General features: G+C 42.6%; 1 protein-coding gene across 2 annotated transcripts in view; it reads right to left on the bottom strand.

Annotated features, from left to right (window-relative positions):
• Positions 1-24,382, bottom strand: part of LOC115461577 (long-chain-fatty-acid--CoA ligase 1-like) — a 183,849-nt gene that overhangs the window by 2,904 nt on the left and 156,563 nt on the right. For both annotated transcript variants that reach the window (XM_030191500.1, XM_030191499.1), the window contains exons 19-20: positions 14,347-14,448; positions 14,104-14,175 (exon numbers count right to left, since the gene is read on the bottom strand). In XM_030191500.1, coding sequence (XP_030047360.1) covers positions 14,104-14,175; positions 14,347-14,448 — 174 coding nt within the window. The remainder of the gene's footprint in view (positions 1-14,103; positions 14,176-14,346; positions 14,449-24,382) is intronic.

The raw sequence follows: 24,382 nt of genomic DNA, 5'->3' as shown, positions 1-24,382 counted from the left end.
TTTTTCAACTGATGTGCCGTGGACAGGGGTGGAGTAACTTTAGGCAACCGAGCACTACCTGAGGACCCAGTGTACCAGGGAGCTTAGTGCCCCCCCCCCCCTTCATGAGCCAGCATTTCTCCCACTCTCCTCCCATCCCCTGACCTGGTCTACCTTAAAGTGTCTTCCAAGGATGTTCCCTGGCAGCAGCAGTAATTCACAGCCACTGCTTGCAGCTTGCTCAGAGTCTCTCTTCTGCTGTGACCTGCCCCTTCTGAAAACTTCCCGTTTACATGAAGCAGACCAAACAGAAGAGAAGCTCCAAACAGTGGCTGTGAATTATTGCCGCTGCCCTGGAACCTCCTCGAAGATGTTTGTGGGGGGGGGGGGGGGGAAGGAAAAAAAAATGTTGGGCCTGAGGAAGGGGGAGGGAGTTAGGGAAGAGAGAAGCCATGGACCAGAGGTGTGGAGGGAAGAAAACATGCCGATGTCAGATTACAAGCAAGGGAGGGCAGAGTGAAGAAACTGGGAATGGAGGAACAATGAAGAGAGGTCACAAGAGGTTATCAAGGAGGTAAGTGGGAGGAGGATGTGTGCAGGAAAGTAAAAATGCAGTAATGGGGAGGAAAGAAAAGGGATTAGGAGGCAAGGGAAGGAATGAGACGAGAACTTGGAAAACTAGGGGGTGCAGAGGATATGGAAAGTTGATAGTTGAAAAGTAAATGGAGGACTATGGGGTGAGAAAGTGGTTGAAATCTGCATTGAAAGGCAGAAAAAGGGAGGAAACAGCTAAAACAAAGATCAATGTCAGAGACGGGAATGGAACAAGACGAGAGACGTGAGACATGGACAGCAGCCCCTGGAAAGAGCAGAAGACAGAAAAGCAGAAAAGTTAGGATCAACACTATGGGAAAAATGTCCAAAGGAATTAAAAAGTTTTATTTTGAATTTATTAACTATGTTAGTTTGGAAGTGTACATCACGGATGTCTTTGTATTATGTTCCATATAAGAGGAAAATGTAAATTTTTTAAAAATTTAATTCTGTTTAGCCCATCCTCCCGACAGCGCCCAGAACGGGTTACAGAATTACATTAATATAACAGTACAACATTAAATAAAACCAAATGGTTCCACCCTGAATTTCCATTTCAACTCAAATTGTTAGATTTAAACAAGTTATTAACAGCCTTATGAAATCCCAAAAGATCATTAGATCTCAGGAGGGAGGGATCCTATTCCACAACCAGGTCATAAAATTAAGAGTAAACTCAACAGTGAGCACACTAACTGAAATGATCTGGCAGGAAATAAAAAAAACCTCTCACTGAGAATGTAATGATCACTGACGAATATAAATTGGCAGCTTATTGGAAACTTACCTTGGTACCATGCCATGAAACATTTAAATGCTAAAACCAGAATTCTGAAAAATAGTGTTTGATTGGAAGCCAATGCAAAGAGAACAGACAATATCTCAAACCCAAATGCTTAAAAAGTACAACAGCTGCATTTTGAACACATTGTAGTCTTTTAAACTCTTTATCAGGTAACCCCACAAACAATGCATTCTAATCTATGCATATTACATAAGCATAGAGAAATAGAGCAAAATCTGACTGTAAAATAAGTACAGATCCTGCATTTGACCTAGATAGTAAAATTAAGATACTAACAGAACTATAGTTATCAAAAGTTAGTCCAGCATCTAGCAAAACTCCCAGTCTATGCACTTGGTCTTTCACCACTATATCTGACCCTTCCCATGATAAAGGTGGATGAGAAAACAGAATTACCTCTACAAAGCCATAAGAATTCGGTTTTGGATAAGTTGCAGTTCAATGTGTCCAATTTATGTACCGTGGAACTTAAGAATGGACAAAATCAGAGAAACCCATTTCTCAAAAAGCAAAAAAAAAAAAAAAAGCCAAGCAGTTGTGTTAAAACCACCTTTTCTAGAAACTTTAGAAGGCATACTGATACAGGCCTAAATACGACGCAGATCTGCCAAGTAACATAGGTTTCGAACTATTGTGGTCTTCCATGCCTTAGGTACAATCCCCACTCTAGATTCATTAATCAAAAGGTATAAACAGACTTACACGTTACATCTTTCACAGCCAGTAGTAAAGTTGGAGGACATGGATTAAAAAAAAAAAAAAAAAGTCCAACTTCCTAGATTACTCAACAAAGCTGCCTGAAATTGACCAAAAGTTTTACATTTAGGCCTCTTATGAACAAAAATCAGACTGATCTAGCACTAAACCTCCAATATCTGTAGGTTAAGCCCCTAAATCCAAGATAGAACAAATTTGTCTTCTCATGGAAAAAAAAAATTTCACAAAATTTGACTAAACTAACTATTCGACAAACGTTCTGTACCTTGGGAGGCAATAAAATTCTACTATTTGGGATTTTGTCAGGTATTTGTGACCTGAATGTTCTTATGTTAAGCAAAAATACTCTTCAATCTATTAGGAGTTTTCAACTGAGAAAAATAGACTTCTCATAACACATTTATACTCTGTCTTTTCCAAACACATCTGTCATCAGTAGTTTGTGTCCTGCACCAAATCCTCCCAGTCTTCCTCACCCTTCTTTTTAAGATTCTAAGTTAAACCAGAGAGAGGGAAAACTTATGGGAATTAGATTTAACAGTTTTAATAGAGGCCAGGCATTCATAAAGTTGATGAACAGCTGAATTTCAAGACAATTTCATCAAAAGAAGTTCGAACAGTCAATCAAGTTCTCCTGTAGCCAAGACACACCATGGGCTAAAACCTCGAGATCTACTGAATGATGATTCACTAACAAAGGATTTGGTCTGCACATTAGTTAATTCACTCCCAAAAGATTATGGTAAACCAACAATATGAAGAATCAGATTTAATAAGCTCCGAGAGAAGGATTAGATTTAACAAGCTCCGAGAGAAGACCATTTTTTTTTTGGATAGTGAACATTTTTTGTACTCTACTTTGGTGATTTAAAAGGTTGGAGTTTAAAAGAGGTAAGTTAAGTTTATTGATCAAGACAGAATAAAAAAAAAATTTACTAGTCTTTTTAACTACCCTTTTCCCCATAGTTTCTAAAACTTGAACCACAGCATACAGCTTTAACAGATAGCCTCTAGAAGGCACATGAAGGCCCAAGTTCAGTCTCCATTTATAGTTTTAAACGTAGTCAAATTATTCTAATTAGGGTAACAAGAGGGGAGTTTTCATGGGAGTTTTAATTACATTGAGAAAAAAAAAAACACTAAATAAATCACAACATACCATATAATCTTAAGGTTCTTTATACTCAAATATCCCTAGTACCTTAAGAAGTTTAAACAATACTACTAAGATGCAGACAACAGTCCAGCAGCAAGAGAGGTGCTATCCAGTTTTTTGCATTGTGTCACATGTATGATTATCAGTTGGCAAGAGGTTATGTGTGTGTACTCAATGCAGAGAGCTCCTAGCTCTCAGAGAATGAGTCCATTCTCTTGAGGATGGAGTAGCAGAGTGAGACAGAAGTACATAGAGATCTACAAGGACATTGTAGAGAAGTCCCACTTCCAGTTTTGCAGCACCTGTGCTGCCTTGGCAGAGGGAGGTCTCCTAGAAGGAAAAAAAAATCACCCTGGAAAGTAGAAAGTAATCCTGTACCCAGAACCTGCCCACCAGGGGATACAATATCCTCTCACACCAAGAATGTGTGTCCAGGAGGGAAGGGGTTAGGGACAGCTGTTTGGTGATTTGATCATTAGGCATGTAGATAACTGGATGGGTGGTGGGCATGAGGATCACCTAGTCACTTGCTTGCCTGGTGCGAAGGTGGCAGACCTCACACGTCACATAGGTAAGATTTTAGATAGTGCTGGGAAGGAGCCTGCTGTCTTGGTACATGTGCGTGCCAATGATGAGTACATAAGTAATGCCACACTGGGAAAAGACCAAGAGTCCATCGAGCCCAGTATCGTGTCCACAACAGTGGCCAATCCAGGCCAAGGGCACCTGGCAAGCTTCCCAAACGTACAAACATTCTATACATGTTATTCCTGGAATTGTGGATTTTCCCCAAGTCCATTTAGTAGTGGTTTATGGACTTGTCCTTTAGGAAACAGTCTAACCCCTTTTTAAACTCTGCTAAGCTAACCGCCTTCAACGAATTCCAGAGTTTAATTATGCGTTGGGTGAAGAAACATTTTCCCAGATTTGTTTTAAATTTACTACACTGTAGTTTCATCGCATGCCCCCTAGTCATAGTATTTTTGGAAAGCATGAACAGGCGCTTCACATCCACCTGTTCCACTCCACTCATTTTATACACCTCTATCATGTCTCCCCTCAGCCGTCTCTTCTCCAAGCTGAAAAGCCCTTGCCTCTTTAGTCTTTCATAGGGAAGTCGTCCCATCCCCGCTATCATTTTAGTCGCCCTTCGCTGCACCTTTTCCAATTCCACTATATCTTTGAGATGCGGCGACCAGAATTGAACACAATACTCAAGGTGCGGTCGCACCATGGAGCGATACAACGGTATTATAACATCCTCACCTGTTTTCCATACCTTTCCTAATACCACCCAACATTCTATTCGCTTTCCTAGCTGCAGCAGCACACTGAGCAGAAGGTTTCAGTGTATTATCGACGACGATGACACCCAGATCCCTTTCTTGGTCCGTAACTCCTAACATGGAACCTTGCATGACGTAGCTATAATTTAGGTTCTTTTTCCCACATGCATCACCTTGCACTTGCTCACATTAAATGTGATCTGCCATTTAGCCGCCCTGTATCCCAGTCTCGTAAGGTCCTCTTGTAATTTTTCACAATCCTGTCGCGAGTTAACGACTTTGAATAACTCATCAGCAAATTTAATTACCTCACTAGTCACTCCCATCTCTAAATCTTGTATAAATATATTAAAAAGCAGCGGTCCTAGCACAGACCCCTGAGGAACTTCACTAACTACCCTTCTCCATTGTGAATACTGCCCATTTAACCCTGCTCTGTTTCCTATCCTTCAACCAGTTTTTAATCCACAATAGGACATTTCTGCCTATCCCATGACCCTCCAATTTCCTCTGTAGCCTTTCATGAGGTACCTTGTCAAACGCCTTTTGAAAATCCAGATACACAATATCAACTGGCTCCCCTTTGTCCATATGTTTGTTTACTCCTTCAAAGAATTGAAGTAAATTGGTCAGGCAAGATTTCCCCACACAAAAGCCGTGCTGACTTGGTCTCAGTAATCCATGTCCTTGTATGTGCTCTGTAATTTTGTTTTTGATAATAGCCTCTACCATTTTCCCCGGCACCGACATCAGACTCACCGGTGGAGGAGTGGCCTAGTGGTGGACTTTGGTCCTGGGGAACTGGGTTCGATTCCCACTGCAGGCACAGGCAGCTCCTTGTGACTCTGGGCAAGTCACTTAACCCTCCATTACCCCAGGTACAAATAAGTACCTGTATATAATATGTAAGCCACATTGAGCCTGCCATGAGTGGGAAAGCACGGGGTACAAATATAATAAAAAAAAAATAATTTCCCGGATCTCCCCGGAACCTTTAAAAAAAAAAAATTGGTGTTACATTGGCCACCCTCCAATCTTCCGGTACCACGCTCAATTTTAAGGATAAATTGCATATCACGAACAGTAGCTCCGCAAGCTCATTTTTCAGTTCTATCAGTACTCTAGGATGAATACTGTTCTGTCCCCCCGAAAGCCTCACACTAGTTTATAACATGATCCTAAAATGTGTGTAATGCTTTTACTGTTATTCTCAGTTCTAAGGACTATCATTGCTGCAGAACTGTTACCACTGGTTGTGAGGCTGCCCAGACCTCTTCTCTCTCTCTGCCAAGCTTGGCTGTTTTCCTGCTATCATTTCCTGGTCATTCTCACTATCTCTGTCCTGGGCGGTCAGCCAGGTATGACCTCAAGAGCCGTCCTCTAGGACCACCCCTTGCTACCCGATGGTAGGCTCTGTCCCCATTGGTCTCTATCTGCTCCTCCCTGAGCCTGTGTGAAGCCTCAACACCTCTTTGTCCTTTCAGCCATGAGGCTTTCTGACCACCTAGCCAGAGACATGGAGCATGTACCATCTCATTCCAGACAGTTCTGTCCTGCTGAAACTCCCTGTAACGAACCTGTTTTTTTTTACCTTGAAAATATCTCCTCTCTAATGAGATATTGCACATTCCAGTCACCCAGCTTTGGACCATTTCTACCTGTTCAACTATCTTTCCCCCCCTGCAATATCTCTCTCTTCAGATCTCCACCCCAACAGCTCTCAGATTAAGGAGTCTGTGTCCTGGAGCAGCACCTCTGAACATCTATCTGTGAGTAAATTATCTGTGATTTATTCAATAAAAGAGACTTCAAAAAAATAATGACTTCAGGTGATTTGGAGTATAACCTTGGCACACCAGATATTGGGGCCTCATTATCAAGCCTCAAGAGTCTTGACAAATACCATCCGGTCCAGGAAAATGTGGGAGAGGTTCTGGAAGTCAAATTTAGGCTCTTAGGTAGAAAGCTGAAATCTAAATCCTCCAGGGTAGTATTTTCAGAAATGCTCCCTGTTCCACTTGCAGGATCCAAGAGGCAGGTAGATGACATGCAAGGCTGAGGGATTTAGATTTGTTAGGAACCGACAATTCTGGAAAAGGGAGGAGCCTATTCTGAAAAGGATGGACTCCACCTTACCTGGGATGGAACCAGGCTGCTGGTGCTAACTTGGGGGAAAAAAAAAAAAGTAGTGTTCCGATGGTATACATTGGCATTGTTTAGCAGGTATCTGACATTGCAGTTATGTGTACAGTGTTTTCTAGACAGTTTATAGATAACTTTGTGCCTAATCTTATCCCTGTAATCTGGTAGGTTGCCGCCAGACATGCTCAAAAGGGCTAAGCAAATCCATGTGAGCTACTTCATGGCTGTAGCTTTTGGAGTTAAGTCAGTTGGGTTTAGCATTCTCAGTCCTAAATGTGCGCTGTTAAAGACTTCACAGTCCTCCCTGAGGGTAGAAGCCACTGATGGTGAGTAGTGTCTCAGGAGCTCAAAATGTAGAGGTGTTGATGTGCTGTTGTGGCAGACTCCAAAATGATGCTATGACTGCCAAGCTGCCATTCCTCCATAGTCAGTCATGCAGCAGTAAGTTTAGAACTTGCAAGAGGCCACAGTGTAGCTCATGTTCTAGAATTGTCAATTTCCTTAGTTTGCTGATTTATGGCTACAAGTACAGAGCTGAGCAGGACAGGTATTTGTATGCCAAGGAGAGTAATTGACCTTAAGCACTCCTTGGGTTTCTCTTTCAAGCTGCTGTTCTTCCATAGCCAGTTGCAGTGGTGTAGCCAGACTTGACATTTTGGGTGGGCCCAGAGTTAATATGGGTGGGCACTATGTATATAGGTAGTGGGATACTACAAAATAAGGCCTTAGAATGTACTTGATGATGGATTTCTAAGTAGTCTGCCTAACAGCTGCATCAGCATAAACCACATATATAAACAGAAACCAATATTTTTAAATATAATTACATTTTCCCATATCTTAAAATTGACCAGACATAAGTTTACTACAGTGGCAAACCTCTCAACACACGACAGGATCTTGCAATACAAATACACAGGAAATATGTATTCAAATTCTGGTAGCACCTCAGTAATAGCAATACAAAATCCCTTAACTGTCAGGTACTTTGTGAAGTAACACTAAATCCTGCAAAGAAACTTCTTAGAGCCTATGTTGCAAATCTCAACACCAATTCTGAACACGAATACCAATAACAGTACTTTTATAAATGCAGCAGTGCATATACATAACAGCAATACACTTCCCATTGGAAAAGTCAGACAAGTCAGACTCATACAACCCGACACAAACTACATGCCCGCAGAATCTCACCTTGGTCACATGCAGAGCACATACCAACTCATCAATTACAGAATAGAGGACCATACATTAGCAATTGTCCTGTAGCCTGGCATCAGTTCATCCCTGCCCTTCAGCCTGGCATCAGCTTTTCCCTTCCCTACCCCAACATCCATCTCCATAGCCGAGCATCAGCCCTTCCTTTCTCTACCTTACCCTCTTCCCCATTTATCCCCGTAGCACTGTATCAGCCCATCCCTTCCCAACCATTCATCCCATAGATAAGCCCTACCCTAGCCCCCCACTCCGTCCTTTAGCCTAGCATTAGCCTTGTCCTACCCCCCTACCCATCCTCCCATGGTCTACTACTACTAAACATTTCTAGAGCGCTACTAGGGTTACGCAGCGCTGTACAAATTAACAAATAAGGACTGTCCCTGCTCAGAAGAGCTTACAATCTAAAGGACGAAATGTCAAGTTGGGGTAGTTGAAATTTCCTGAGAAGAGGTGTAGTGATTAGGTGCCGAAGGCGACATTGAAGAGGTGGGCTTTGAGCAATGATTTGAAGATGGGTAGGGAGGGGGCCTGGCATATGGGCTCAGGGAGTTTGTTCCAAGCATGGGGTCTGGGATCTGTTCCCCCCACCATGGACAGCAGCATTAAATGTAAGACTTTTTTTTATGTCCTGGAACTGCAGAGCCCACCTCCACCCAGAAACCTGCCTATATTAAATTAAAATTTTTTAAAAATGTGTAACCAGGGCACTGCAGAGAACATCCCCCCAAAACCCATCAACATGAAAAATACAACCTTTTTTAGACTGTAACCTGAGCATTATAAAAATTTATTGTTGGTGGGCTTTTCACTGCCTAGTGAAAAAAAGGTATATTAAATATACCTTTTTTTGTTTTTGTTTTTTGTTTTACCTAGGCAGTGAAGAGCACACCCCCACCCACCATTACACTGTACACAATGTTAAAATTTAAAAAAATATATATTTTACCTGGCCTGGGCAGCTGGGCTTCGGTGGTGATAGCAGATAGTGGTGCAGACTCAGAGCGCAATCATTGTGCTCTGCTCCATGTGTGCTGTTGTGGGGCCACGGGGGAGTGCTGAGGCCTGGGTGGAATCAACAAAATAAGGCTGATCTTCATTCAGAAGCAGGGCAGAGTGGAGGAACCGCGACCGTGATGGTAGCCGGCACAGTTTCCCCTCCCATGCAACACTGCAGTGCTGTAGTGCATGAGGGGGAGGAGCAAAGCAAAACAGCAGAGTCCAGAAACTTCAGATTAAAACTGAATGGGGACTCGGAGTGAGCGACGGAGTAGCGGCACCGTGTAACAGTACAATGGCTACACTAAAAACAAAATTAGGCAGAGGAGGACCGGACAGCTGCCTGGGTGGGCCTGGCCAGTTGTACAGCAGTGAAAGGAGAGTTAAGGGCGGGTGACAGGCCACAGTGTAGCTCATGGTTCCAAACTGAGATAATTCTCTCTTTATGCAAGTTGCAGGCTTGGAATTACTGCAGGCAATGGAGAGGGGAAGAGGGGGGGAGCTGAGCAGTTCAGGTAATGGGAGACTAATTAACTAAGCACTCATTGGAATGCAGCTAAGAGCAATGCTAACAGTACAGTTTTTAGATCTCTAAACTTGATAATTATCCTTAGATATCTTTATTCTGTTAAAAATGTTGCTTCAATATACTTTCAGCTCTTTCTAAATTCACTTACAGTTTTTGTCAGAAATTTTTTTTTTTTGGTTAAGAATTCACTGCATGCAGACAGAATATACCAAAAGAATTCACTGCATGCAGACAGAATATACCAAAAGACAAGTTTGTCTTTGGCAGCAGTTATCAATGGTCTGTTAATTATGCACAACGTAGAAACCCACTAAGATCAACTTCACTGATATGAGATAGCTCAAATGAAAAATGAAGAAAACAGTTAACGGAGGAAAGATCTCGTAATACTGTGGCAATACCACCACACTATTTTTCATGGTTTTTTTTTAACTGCTCACAGTTAAGTGAATCAATCAAAAAACCTCCCGAAAATGTTTCTTCCACAATTGACTCAAAACTTTGCTCAGTGACAAAAAATCTCATTGGATATTGTCCCAAAACGCATCACAAAGGATTAAACAATGGACTTGTTTGAATAGTGTAGCGTTCATGTGGACTATGGCTCAACCCCAGCTGTAAAGCTCAAATCAGTGTGGTCCCGATGGACCCGTTTCACAATAGTTTCATCAGGAAACCCACTGGTGGTGGCTATAATGCTGATTTGCTTGTGATCCACAGGGGAGCAACCATTTTCCAGCAGCATTATAGCCACCATCAATGGGTTTCCTGATGAAGCTATTGTGAAACAGGTCCATCGGGACCACACTGATTTGAGCTTTACAGCTGGGGTTGAGCCATAGTCCACACTATTCAGATATGTCCATTGTTTAATCCTTAGCGATGTGTTTTTGGGACAATATATAAGATTTTTATCACTGAGCAAAGTTTGAGTCAACAATTGAGCAAAAAAATTAATTTTCAGGAGGTATTTTGATCCATGATTACTTTAACTGTGAGCAATAAAGAATCCATGAAAAGTACGGTGTGCTATTGAAACAATTTATTTTTAATTTGCTGCATTTGTATCCCACATTTTCCCACCTATTTGCAGGCTCAATGTGGCTTACATTATATAGCAATGGCATCACCATTAACAGAGTAAGAGGTTCAGCATATTGTTAATTATGAGATCTTTCCTCCATTAAGAGCGTTGTGTTTTCGTCACTTTTCATTTATCGTGTTAATTATGCAGACAGTGTTTGCTGAGGGTCTGAGTCCCACTGAAGTATCAGCGTCCTAGGAAGAGGGGCTCTGTTGCTTCAATAAAAACTTATTTTACAACTAGTAAAAAAGGCCCGTTTCTGGAGCAAATGAAACGGGCGCTAGCAAGGTTTTCCTCCCCAACCCTCCCTCCCTATCCGTTCATCGTTGTGAAGCCACTGACGCCATTGCTCTGCACCTCGTCAACGCACCTTCCTCACCTTCGTTCTGAAGCCACTGACACCACTGCTACGCCCTCGATGTGTGACGCCACTGCTCCGCCCTCAACGTCATCACATTTGACGCGAGGGCTGGGCCCAGAGACTGATTTCGGTGGCTTCACCACCACGAACCCTTCATTCAGGAAGTGACGTCAGTGTCTTCAGAATGTTGAGGGTGAGTTATTATATAGATGAGATATGAAGTCAGCTAATTCTACCTATATTTTGTACTTAAAAAACAAAACAAAACTTGAAACAAGGTAATTTGTTATTAAAGTCCAGTATCTAATATTTAACAGACATTTCCGTTCACTAGAGACATACAAATGGCTGTGTTTCACGTCCGTGAAATTGTTGAAGTTTTAATGCTGAGGAAGCTTCAGCAGGATTATAAGTTATAGATATGAACTTTAACTCAAGTTGTAGTGATGGTTTCAATTTGCAGTTTCTGTTTCTGATGTCCTTTGTTCCAATTGATGGAAATCTCTGAAGGCTATTTAAGTGGTAGATCCAGCTCATATCACAAGCAAAGATAAAGGGTGCTTGCTTGAAAAATGCAGGGAGGCAAAAAGTTGCATTTACCCAAACAAAACAAATTATATTAACTAAGTGAAGGAAGGAAACTAAATAAAAATAGCACTTGGGACTGGTTCCCCGATGTAGACAGAGCTAAGTATGTAAACTTTGGGCAGTAAATAAGTAAATAGTACATTTAACCTGGAATGTAGGAGCTTGAATCAGAAGGCTGTGTGATAGAAGACAGAAGCTTTTTGTGGCTACTAGGCAATTTGAAAATATTGCCTTTGTTTGCTAATGAACTTGTTGGTTTGGTATCATCTTTTGATGTCTCTTGGGGAAAAAAAAAAAAAAACCTTAAATGGTGTCAAACCATTTCTACTGAAGCAGGTGAGGTTTAAGCATTTGTTTTGTTACAACAGTAATTACAGAATGTGCTTCTTTGGAATGCTAGTCCTGACTCCAGGTGCCCTGAAATGTTGCTTCCCCTCTGTTCGGAATGAACCCCAGGGCTGCAGAGAGTTGCATCTGGTCTGGGCAGCCTCCAGCACAACACCCCTCCCCCCCACCTTTAAACAGGAGGACATGGGCTAGAGCCAGTGTGTTCCTAGCCCTCTGGCATGACAAATGTATTTAGGCCCAGATGCATCAACCAAACGTTAAAAAATAAGAATCGTAAAAGTGCTTAACGATTTTTTAAAAAACGAGGAATGCGTTACAAAAACACTCCAGAAATGTTCGGATCGGTATTGCAAAGTAGGATGTATCACAGAATCGTTAAACCCGTTGTTAATCAGCGCCTAAAGCATGCGCAGAGCAGCCCAAGCGTTATGCTGGCTGCTCTGCGCATGCCACAAAGGCCCAGCTGTCAAAAAAAAAAAAAAAAAAAAAAAAAAACCCAACACGTGTGTTTTGGGAGGGGGCAAAGGCACTAGTCATGAGCGTCCTGTATGGATGCCTTGCCCCCCCCCCCCCCCCCCCGAAAAATCTCCAATTTTAGCAGCCCCGGGCCAGCCCTCCTCCCTTCCTGTATTCTCCCACACTAGCTCCGCCTCCTGCCATGCTCCGGTCCCGTGCCATGCTCCGGTCCCGTGCCCCGCCCCCCCTTTGGTCGTGGCTGCCGCTCCCCCCCCCCTCCAACGACCCCCCCCCTTTGCCTTACCGGCCCGTGCAGCGCCTGTCACCTCTGCTGCACGGGCAAGAACAGCTGATCGGCGAGTCAGAAGGCCTCCTCAGACGTCCCTTCTTTCTTCCTGGGCCCGCCCTCCTCTGACGTAGTTACAGGGGAGGGGAGGGGTGGGGGCAGATGCCTATCCTCAGTCCTGTCCTACCCACTTACCCATAACCCTCTAGTATGGCATCCCCTGCCCCCCTCCCCCCCCCCCCCCCCCCCAAAGCACACGAGCATTAAACAAAACTTTTTTTTTTAATCTCCTGGGCACTGCAGAGCTCATCCCCACCCAGAAACCTACCCACATTAAATATAAAGCTTTTAAATATTATTTTAACTTGGGCACTGCAGAGACCATCCCCACCCAAAAACCCACCAACATAAAAAATACAATGTTTTATGTATTTAATTTTTAAAACTTGGGTATCGAGCCCACCCCCACCCAAAAACATTAAAATTTGTTGGTGGGTTTCTGGGTGGGCTCTTCACTGTATGGGGGGGGGGGGGGAGAGATGGTATATTTAGTGATTAAAAATATACTTTTTTCCCTCTAGGCAGTGAATAACCCACATCCACCAAGCCACCAGCATTACACTGTACATTAAAAACAAGGTTTTCTTTTTTCCATGTGTTAGTTTGCAAAATGGAAGTTGTCTCTTCAATAAAATATATTTAAACATAAAAACAAGGTGTGTGGTGTGTGTTTTACCTGGGCAGTTGGGCCTGAGTTTTCAAAATTTGTGTTCACACGGTGGCAGGTATCTCAGACAGCACTGCAGACTGTGCTGTGCTGTGTGTGCTGGCTAGGTCCTGTGCCTGTTTGGGGCCACAAAGGAGTGCTGAAGTCTTGAGGGCTCTCAACTAAAGTTTAAGTGAGCTCTGCACAGGCCCAACATCTTCTCCAGCCCCTCTAGCACCACACTGCCACTGAAGCTGTTGAGTGCTCTGCTGCTCTCACCCCAATGCCAACGGTCACTCAGGATGCCAGCCTTGCCTTAACCCCCCCCACCTTGGCAGGCCCAGCGCCACAAAAAAATTCTGCCGCCAGTGCTGCAGTACAGCCAGGTCTCCTCCAGCCGAGCTGCAGCACTGGCCGCAGGACATGGGGGTAAGGCAAGGTAGGCATCCTGACCGACGGTCTGCGTTGGGGCGAAAGTAGAGTACTCAACAGCTTCAGTGGTGCAGTGCTAGAGGGGCTGATTTTCCGATCCACAAACAAAATTAGGCTGGTTACTGGCCACAGGTAGTTGAACTAGAGAGGAGAGCTGGGGGGTTTTGCTGCAGACTGCATGTGTGGCTGTGAGCTGAGCCAATGATGTTGGAGAAGTGGCAATTTCCTGAAAGGCTGTGCACTCCCACTGCAGCCTAAGACAGCATCGATTGGAGGATCAGGAGAAACTAGGAGGGCCCTGGCCCACCCCTAGCTATGCCCCTGCATACGAGATTGTTCAAAAAAAAGCTTCAAGTACAAAGAACTGTTGGGGACAGACTATTACAATGAAAAAAGCAGGGCAATACAATTTGGCCTTACCTGCTCAAATGTTTTTAAACCACTCTCTTTTCCCAGCCTCAGTAGGTCTTCTAGAATAGCATTTTTGAGCTCCTGTTGAGACATTTTAAAACAGTACTGTCACATTAATATGCATGCTCACTAATTAAGAATTCACATTTAAAGGTTCCTGCACTCAGGTGCTCTATATGGCTCCCCTTCCCTACCTACTTCAATGAAAAGTGGCAAAGAACATCCAGTGACTTTGTAAAGCCAACATCTTACCTTGTTTTTACACAGCCCTTCAAATGTGCCATTGAATTTCCTCTTTTTGGCCCAACTGGGCAGAACTTCCGGATCTGGTATCACAATGCCCACTAGGAAAGCCTAGAAAGAAGCACGATTGACCATGTTTCAGAACATAAAGTAGAAGTTTATCCAGGAATATCCTATAAGCCCCTTCATTGGGCCTGCTGTGCCTCCTTAACTAGCTCCAAGCCTATCCATGCAAATTTAGACAAGACCCATGGTTGCATGCCTGCCTACCTCCAGCCAAGGTCACAGCCTATGAGCTACAGTCTTCATTATGAGGTCCCATTTGAAGTGTTGCAAGCCTTAGAACTCATACTACTACAGGAGAAGATTTTCTTGTGCGATACAAAAATCATGTGCAGGTGAGTTAAGGCCAAGCGCATGCTTTACAACAGAAAAAAATATGGCCACCTGCTGTGTTTCTTCTATTGTGAATCTAAACAGAGTTTATCCTGGTGAGAGCAGAAGTAGCATTTGTTTCTTGAGGTGGCGGGGACGCCAGAAGAAAAAAAAAAAAAAAAAGTGTGCCTGCTGCTCATTCTCTATCTCCACTCCCTCACTTGCTTCCAGGCTTGCCTGTGGTACTACAGTTTGCTCTACTCATCTCATGAATTCTGCTAAGTACGTGAGATCTAGATTAGCAACTGTTAGAAGCAGGATACTGGGCTAGATGGACCTTTGGTCTGTCCCAATATGGCTAGCCTTATGTTCTTATAATCATTGCTTCAGGTGGTCCCTGTGCTCAGCACAAACTGCAGGCGGCTGCTGCTTCCTCATCAAACGGTGGTGCGCACTAATGCTGTAATTAATTAACCCCCCCCCCCCCAAGTTAAGAAATATTGCACCAATCAGCCTTACTTGTTTACTTTTCTATTGCATTTTACTAGATGTATTTTGATATATGCCATGCCACGCCACGCCACCCCACCCCCTCATACTGAAATGTAGTTCTGAAGTTGACATCTCAGCCCTCAGTGCAGGCAACAGCCACTAACATACCCAATGTAGAAATTTACCCACCCCTGGTAAGAATCCTGTAGGATAGGCAGCATTTAGAAAACACAGGATTTCACTCAATGTATTGCCACCAATTTAAGAAATTTTCTTCCAGTTGCTCATTGACCTGTACTGTACAAGCACATCCTAATAGGACGATTTTGAACCCCTCCCCCCAATTTTAGGTACCAGTGTACTCAACCAATGCCCTATGGCCTCAATTAAATTTGATTTGTGAGGACCTTTATCCCTCCAAGTTTTGAAAACAAAGTTTTCAAGTGTACAGGGTACAGCTGTAACTTTGGCTTCCTAATCTGGCACAAACACATTTGGTTTCTTAAATCCTACCAGACACTCAAATTAGGTTATTTGAGAAATTGTGCTTTGACAGTTGCACTCAATATAGCGTATTCCAATGCTTTAAACCATCACATTGACTATGGGGAAGTTAAGGGAAGTGTAGAATCTGTATAAAATGTTTGTAGCCTTCAACTTCTATTTTTCACGAAAGCCCCATTGGTAATACTTAAATAATCATGACTAGTCTTCAAGTGTCTTCACAGCCTTGTACATAAATTTCATATCCTGCTGTGTATAAAAATTGAATTCAAAATGCATTAGACAGTTTGACCATATACAGTTTGTAGATCAATGAAGCTATGTGAAAGTACTCCAACAAGAAATACTTGGTAAATCTGCTTTTGCACCAGTTAGCCATGAATTGCTTACAGTAAGCAACCACCAACGTTGCACCATCCCACTATGCAGACAGACTACTGAAAAGTGTAGCCCCATCAGTTTGGGATAACAAGATGTACAACTGACCTTTGGAGTGGCATGATCTAGTCAATTTGCTGTTTTGTGTACCCAAAGCACATCAGTTTTTAGAATTAAAGCTTTAGTTTATTGCTTCACATCTACCGAATCCAACATCATTTTCCATATTTAAGTGGATTTATTGGAAAAATCCAAAATGTTATGTGAAACACTACCTCCTATCCCATGACTCTCCAATTTCCTCTGGAGTGTCTCATAAGGTAGTCACATTTGAAAATCCAGACACACAATATTGACCCAGCTCACCTTTATCCACATGTTCGTTCACCCCTTCAAAAGAAATGTAAGATTGGCAAGGCAAGATTTTCCTTCACTAAATCCATGCTTTTGAATATGCCCTGTAATTTTGTTCTTTATAATGGTAATATCATTTTGACCAGCACAGATGTCAGGCTCACTGGTCTATAGTTTCCAGGGCCGTGGGGGGCAAAATTCCTGGGGCCTGGTGCCAGGGTCTCTCTCTCTCCTGCTCCTGATGGGACCCAGGTGATTGTATCCCGACAGGAGCAGGAGAGAGAAAACTCCAGTGTCGGGTCCCACTTGCAGAATGGGGAGGACCTGGAGGACTTGAGAAAAAGCAGCCACAGGGGAAGGCCATGCGGCAGAAGGAAGAAAAGCAGTGCTGGAGGACGAACTCTTCTTCTGGTAGGGCCTTGGGATCCCCGCCAGCCAAGGTACTTAACAGTTACGGCAAGTGGGTGGCAGCAGCGATTGGGGAGCGTGGTGTGGCAACAATCAGTGAGGGAGCCAGGGTGGCGACGACGACAACAATCTGGGGGAGGGGGGGCTGAAAGTTTCCCATCTCCTCTGGAACCTTTTTAAAAAATTGGCATTACATTGGCCACCCTCCAATCCTCCGGTACATAAGTACACAAGTATTACCATACTGGGACAAACCGAAAGTCCATCAAGCCCAGCATCCTGTTTCCAATAGTGGCCAATCCAGGTTACAAGTACCTGGCAAGATCTCAAAACAGTACAGTACATTTTATGCTGCTTATCCTAGAAGCAAGCAGTGAATTTTCCCCAATTCCATTTTAATAATGGACTTTTCCTTTAGAAAGCCATCCAAACCTTTAAACCCCGCTAACTGCTTTTACTACATTCTCTAGCAATGAATTCCAGAGTTTAGTTAAACGCTGAGTGACGACAATTTTCCTCCGATTCGTTTTAAAATGTATTACTTTGTAGCTTGTGTGCCCCCTAGTCCTAGTATTTTTGGAAAGAGTAAACAAGCAATTCGCATCGACCCGTTCCACTCCACTCATTTTATAGACCTCTATCATATCTCCCCTCAGCTATCTTTTCTCCAAGCTGAAGAGCCTTAGCTGCTTCAGCCTTTCCTCATAGGGAAGTCGCCCCATCCCCTTTATCATTTTTGTGGCTCTTCTCTGTACCTTTTCCAGTTCCTCTATATCTTTATTACATTTGTATCCCACATTTTCCCACCAATTTGCAGGCTCAATGTGGCTTACATAGTACCGTAAAAGGAGTACGCCAAGTCCGGTAGAGGAACAAATACAAGATGATGTTGTGGTCGAATAAGGTACGTGTGTTTCAGGCACAATAGGGGTCAAATATAGGTAAGGTTATATAGTGTCCAATACGATCTTTGGTTTTGCTGTGTTGCAGAGTTTAGGCATTTATGTTGGGTCGGTAGGGTATGCCTTTTTGAACAGGTTGGTTTTTAGTGATTTCCTGAAGTTTAGATGGTCGTACATTGTTTTCACAGCTTTTGGTAGTACGTTCCATAGTTGTGTGCTTATATAGGAGAAGCTGGATGCATAGGTTGCTTTGTATTCGAGTCCTTTGCAGTTTGAGTAGTGGAGGTTTAGGTATGTTCGTGATGATCCAGTTCTGTTTCTGGTTGGTAGATCTATGAGGTCTGTCATGTATCCTGGGACTTTGCCATAGATAATCTTGTGGACCAGGGTGCAGATTTTGAAGGTAATATGTTCTTTGATTGGTAGCCAATGTAGTTTTCCTCAGAGGTGTTTGGCACTTCCGAATCGTGTTTTGCCGAATATCAACCTGGTTGCTGTGTTTTGGGCGGTCTGGAGGTTTTGTGAGTTGTTTACATCCTGCATAGATTCCATTGCAGTAGTCTGCATGGCTTAGTACCATTGATAGTATTAGGTTTCAAAATATTTCCCTCGGGAAGAAGGGTTTTATACGTTTAAGTTTCCACATTGAGTGGAACATTTTTTGTAGTGGAGTTTACTTGGCTCTCAAGTGTAAGATTGCGGTCGATTGTAACGCAGAGTATTTTTAGGCTATCTAGGGAGGGTGTGGTCTGGGGTGTTTATGGTTGTGGGTTTGTACTTATTGTGTTGGGATGAGAGGATGAGGCAGTGTGTTTTTTCAGTGTTCAGTTGAAATGAATTTGCCCATGAGTTCATGGTGTTCAGACAGAGCTTGATTTCATTGCTGATTTCTGTCAGTCAGATTGTGTCTGAAGGGGATGTAAATTGTGACATTGTCTGCATAGATGAACTGGTTGAGGCCTTGGCCAGTGGGATCATCATTATGTTGAAGAGTATGGGTGATAATGGTGATCCTTGAGGTACTCTGCAGTCTGCTTTCCAAGGCGGTGATATGTTTGAATTTGATTTTACTTGGTATGTTCTGGTGGTTAGAAAACCCTTGATCCAGCTAATTATATTTCCACTAATCCCAAAGTGGTCTAGGAGTCGTAGTATATTGTAGTTTACCATGTCGAATACGCTCAACATGTCAAATTGGAGGGGAAGTATGCTTTTACCTGTAGCTATTTCGTGCTTGAATTTGGCCAGGAGATGCTGCAACCAGAATTGAACACAATATTCCAGGTGCGGTCGAACCATTGAGCGATACACAGGCATCATAACATGATTGATTTGAGAGATAAATTACATATTACTAATAGTTTCACAAGTTCGTTTTTCAATTCTATCAGTACTCTGGGATGAATACCATTCGGTCCAAAAGATTTGCTACTTCAATTTGTCAAATTGAGGCATTACATCTTCCAGGTTTATAGATTCTATTCAGTTTTTCTGACAACTTTGAATATCATTTCTGGCCCCAATCTCTCCCAAATCTTCCTCAGTGAAGACTAAAGCAAAGAATTTGTCTCTGCTATGGCTTTGTCTTCCCTGAGTGCCCCTTTTACCCCTCGGTCATCTAGCTGTCTGATTCTTTTGCCGGCTTCTTGTTTTAAATATACCCCCCCCCCCAAAAAAAAAAAAAAAAAAAAAAAAAAAAAAATTTAATACGCATTTCTGCCTCAAACACAAGTCCATCTTTGCCTTCCTTATCAGCGCTTTGCATTTGACTTGACATTGCTTATGCTGTTTCTTCAGTTGGATCCTAATTCCATTTTCTGAAGGTTTTTCTTTTAGCTCTAATAGTTCCTTCACCTCACTTTTTAACCATGTTGGCTGTTTGGTCTTCCTTCCTCCTTGAATTAATACACAGAATATATTTGGCATGAGCTTCCAGGATGTCATTTTTGACCAGCATCCGTGCCAGACAAGTTTTTGACCTTCACAGCTGCTCAAGATTTTTTTTTCCACTGTTCTCATAAGAGTAGCCATACTGGGTCAGACCAATGGTCCATCTAGCCCAGTATCCTGTTTTCCAAACAGTGGTCAAGCCAGGTCACAAGTACCTGGAAGAAACCCAAATCATGACAATGCTCATATTACAAATCCCAGGGCAAGCAGTTGCTTCCCATGTGTCAATAGCAGACTACAGACTTTTCTTAAAGGAATTTGTCCAAACCTTTTTTATACACAGATACTCTAACTGCTGTTACCACATCCTCCAGCGAAGAGTTCCAGAGCTTCTATTTGTTGAGTGAAAAGAAAAAAATTCTCTTGTTTTAAAAGTATTTCCATGTAACTTGAGTGTTCCCTAGTCTTTGTACTTTTGAAGTAAAAATCAATTTACTTCTGCAAAATTCTGACTGGTGTAAAACAAGTAGATCTCAATCCTATCTCCCCTCATCTGTCTTTCAAGCTGAAAAGCCCTAACTTCTTTAACCTTTCCTCATACAGGAGTTACATCCCTTTTATCATTTTGGGGACTCTGAGCCTTTTCTAATTCTGCTATATCTTTGAGATTTTCAGTCTTATTCACCATCCCCTTCCTAAATTCCTAGCATTGCGTTTGCTTTTTTTGCCCGCTGCCGGACACTGAGCAGAAGATTTCGGCATTATCTCTTACCAACTACATCTTTCTTGTGTGCTGACTCCCAAGGTGGATCCTAGCATCAGGTAACCGATTCGGATTATTCTTTCCAATGTGCACCACTTTGCATTTGTCCACATTAAATTTCATCTACATATGAATGCCGAGTCTTCCAATTTCTTAAGGTCTGCTACAAAATTTCACAGTTGCACGTTGTTTTAACAACCTTGAATAGTTTTCTATCTGCAAATTTGATCACCTCTCTCGTCGTTTCAATTTCCATATCATTTAAAAATGTTAAATAGTACTGGTCCCAGTACTGATCCCTGTGGCACTCTGTTCACCCTCCTCAATTGAGAGAAACAACCATTTAACCCTACCCTCTGTTTTCTGTACAATAAACCAATTCCTAATCTACACTAGTGCCTTGCCTCCTATCCCATGACTAATTTTCTCAGGAGTCTCATGAGGAACTTTGTTAAAAGCTTTCTGAAAGTCTAGATACACTACAACTGGCTCACCTTTATCCACGTGTATTCACGCCTTTAAAGAAATGAAGCAAATTGGTGAGGCAAGACTTCCCTCGGCTGAACCCATGTCGACTGTCTCATTAAACCAAGTTTGTCTACGTGTACTATAATTTATAATAGTTTCCACTATTTTGCCCGGCACAGATGTCAGGCTTGCTGGTCTAATTTCTCGGATCACCCTTAGATTCCTTTAATAATCAGCGTCACATTGGCCACCCTCCAATCTTCAGGTACTGTGGACGTTTTTAACGACAGGCTACATATTACTATCAGCAATTTCATTCTTGAGTTTTGAGTACCCTTGGCTGTATGCCATCTGGTCCAAGTGATTTACTATTCTTTGTCAGTTTGGCTCAGTACATCTTCCAGGTTCACTGATGTTTTCAGTTCCTCTGCATCACCCTTGAAAACTATTTCTGGTACAGGCAGATCTTTTACAAATTCTGTAAAGACAGAAGCAAAGAATTCATTCAGTTTCTCCAATATGGCCTTGTCCTCCCTGAGTGCCCCTTTTGCTTCTTCGTGATCTAACAGTCCCATGATTCCCTCGCAGGCTCTCTGCTTTTGATGTACCTGAAAAAGAAGTTAGTGAGTTTTAGCCTCTGCGGCAACTTTGTCTTCATATTCTTTTTTTTTTTTTAGCCTTCTTTATTAATGCTTTGCATCCGACTTGCCAGTGCTTATGTTGCCTCTTATTTTCTTCATTTGGGTCCTTTTTCCATTCTTTGAAAGATAGTCTTTTGGCTGTAATGGCCAGCATGGTTAAAAGGTGAAGTAAAAGGCCATTACAGCCAAAAGACTATCTTTCAAAGATAGAAGCTTTCTACCTTTGCAAATACATGGAATGCATCTGGACTGGGCTTCCAAGATGGTATTTTTGAATATGCACACCTAATTTAGTGTCCTAACCTTTGCAGCTGATCCTTTTAGTTTAACCATTTTCCTTATTTTATTACAGTTGCCCTTTTAAAAATTAAATGCAGCTACAGTAGATTTCCTTTGCGGGTTCATCCCAGAGACAGCTCAAACTTGATCATGTTATGATCACTGTTTCCCAGGGGACCCAATACCGCCACCTCTTGCACTATGCCCTGTACACCAAGGACCAGATGCAAAATGGCTCCCCCTCGTCAGTTCCTGGACCAGCTGCTCCAAGAAACAGTCGTTTATTACATATCTCTGGCACTCCCTGCGTATGCCTTGTAGCGCTATAGAAATGCTAAATAGTAGTAGTAGTAATTTAATATTTATCCAGTCAATATTTGGGTAATTGAAATCACCATTATAGCGTTGCCCAATTTGCCAGCTTTCCTAATCTCTAAACATTTCTTCATCTGTTTGCTCTGTCCTGACAGTAGTACAGCACAATACCCCTTCCCTTCACACATGGAATTTCTATGCATAATGATTCTACGCTGCTGTCTCATGCGGAATATTTATAACTATTTGACTCAATTCCCTAACATAGTGCAACCCCCCTCCAATTTGATCCTTATTGCAATACAATTTGCACCTTAACACACAGTCCCAATGATTGTTCTCTTTCCACCAAGTCACAGATGCCTATTAGATCTACCTCATCATTTAGTGCTATATACTCTTAACTCTCCCATCTTATTTTTTAGGCTTCTAGCATTTGTATACAGGCACTTCAAATTGTGTTTTTTTTTCCCCTTATCTACAAGCTGCTTAAAAGTTGAAGGGGATAATGAGCATCCTTTATCCTGCTCTCTCATTAAGTATACCTGGCTTACTTTCAGCAGCATTGAAACCTCTCTACTGGGATTCCCTAAGAGTCTTTTTACAATAGTATCCTTTAAGGATACTCCACACCGAACCATATGCTCCTGGGCGACTGTCTGCTCCCTCCTATTCTAGTTTAAAAGCTGCTCTCTCCCCTCTTTAAAGGTTAGTGCCAGAGCTTGGTTTCATCCCAGTTAAGGTGGAGCCCATCCATTTGCAACAGTCTCCCCCCTCCCCCTTTGTGAAAGTTAAATGCTTTGAGTACCCTTGGATGTATGCCATCTGGCCCATGATTTACTACTCAATTTGGGTTGGTACGTCTTCCAGGTTCACTGAAGTTTTTCAGTTCCTCTGCATCACCCTTGAAAACTATTTCCGGTACAGGCAGATCCCCCACCCTCCCTTTCTCCTTTTTGAAAGTTAAATGCTAGCATATTAGATTTCCTGTGTGTACTTACTCCATAGCTGATCATGTTATGATCAAGTGGCTCCAGCACCATTACCTCCTGTACCAGATCATGTGCTCTACAGACTAGGTCTATAATTTTTTCTTTTGTTGGCTCCTATACCAGCTTCTCCATAAAGCAGTCCTGGATTTTGTCAAGGAATATTACCTCCCTAGCATTCCCTGATGTTACATTTACCCAGTCAATAGCAGGGGAATTGAAATCACCATTATTTTGTTCAGTTTGTTAGCCTCCCTAATTTCTGATAACATTTCTACATCAGTCTTTTCATCCTAGCCAGGTAGATGGTAGTACACTATCAATATCCTTTTCCCCCCTTTATGGAATTTCAATCCAAGATGAAGGGATTCCAAGATGTGTTTTTGCATCCTGCAGAATTTTCAATCTATTTGATTCAAGGCCCTCTAACATACAGTGCTACCCCTCCACCAATTCGATCCACCCTATCACTACGATATAGTTTGTACCCTAGTATCAGTGTCCCACTGGTTAGCCTCCTTCTACCAGGTCTCAGATACCCATATAGCTAATTTTTCATTTAATACAATGTTAACTCCCATCTTATTTCTTAGGCTTCTGGCATTTGCATATAGATATTCCAAACTATGTTAGTTGTTCCTATTTACATGTTGCTTAGTAGCTGAGAATGTTAATTTGCAATCTTTTGTCTGGTTTTTATTTAAGGACACCTGATCTACTATGGTCTCTTTTGCAACCTCACTATCGGGATACCCTAACTTCCCTGTTTTGGCGATACCTTTGAAAGATACCTTATTCCAAACCATGCGCTATTCAATGACTGTCAGCCTTTCCCCAGGTTCTAGTTTAACAGCTGCTCCATCACCTTTTTAAATGCCAATGCCATCAGCCTGGTCCCACCCTGGTTAAGGTGGAGCCCATCCTTCCAGAATAGGCTCCCCCTTCCCCAGAATGTTACACAGTTCCTTACAAATCTAAAAACCCTCCTCCCTACACTATCACCTCTCATCCACACATTGAGACTCCGGAGCTCTGCCTGTCTCTTGGGCCCTGCGTGTGGAACAGGTAGCACTTCAGAAAATTCTACCCTAGAAGTTCTGGATTTCAGCTTTCTACTAACTGTCTTCCAGAACCTCTCCCACATTTTCCTATGTAATTGGTACCCACATGTACCAAGACAGCTGGCTTCCCCCCCCCCCCCCCCAGCACTATCTAAAATCCCACTTGTTACGCAAGAGATCTGCCACCTTTGCACCAGGCAGGCAAGTGACCAAGCAATCCTCACAT

This window comes from Microcaecilia unicolor, chromosome 2, assembly GCF_901765095.1.
Source record: "Microcaecilia unicolor chromosome 2, aMicUni1.1, whole genome shotgun sequence".
Classification (NCBI taxonomy): Eukaryota; Metazoa; Chordata; class Amphibia; order Gymnophiona; family Siphonopidae; genus Microcaecilia; species Microcaecilia unicolor.
Note: the sequence above shows the minus strand (reverse complement) of the source record. Positions and strands in the feature narration are given on the sequence as shown.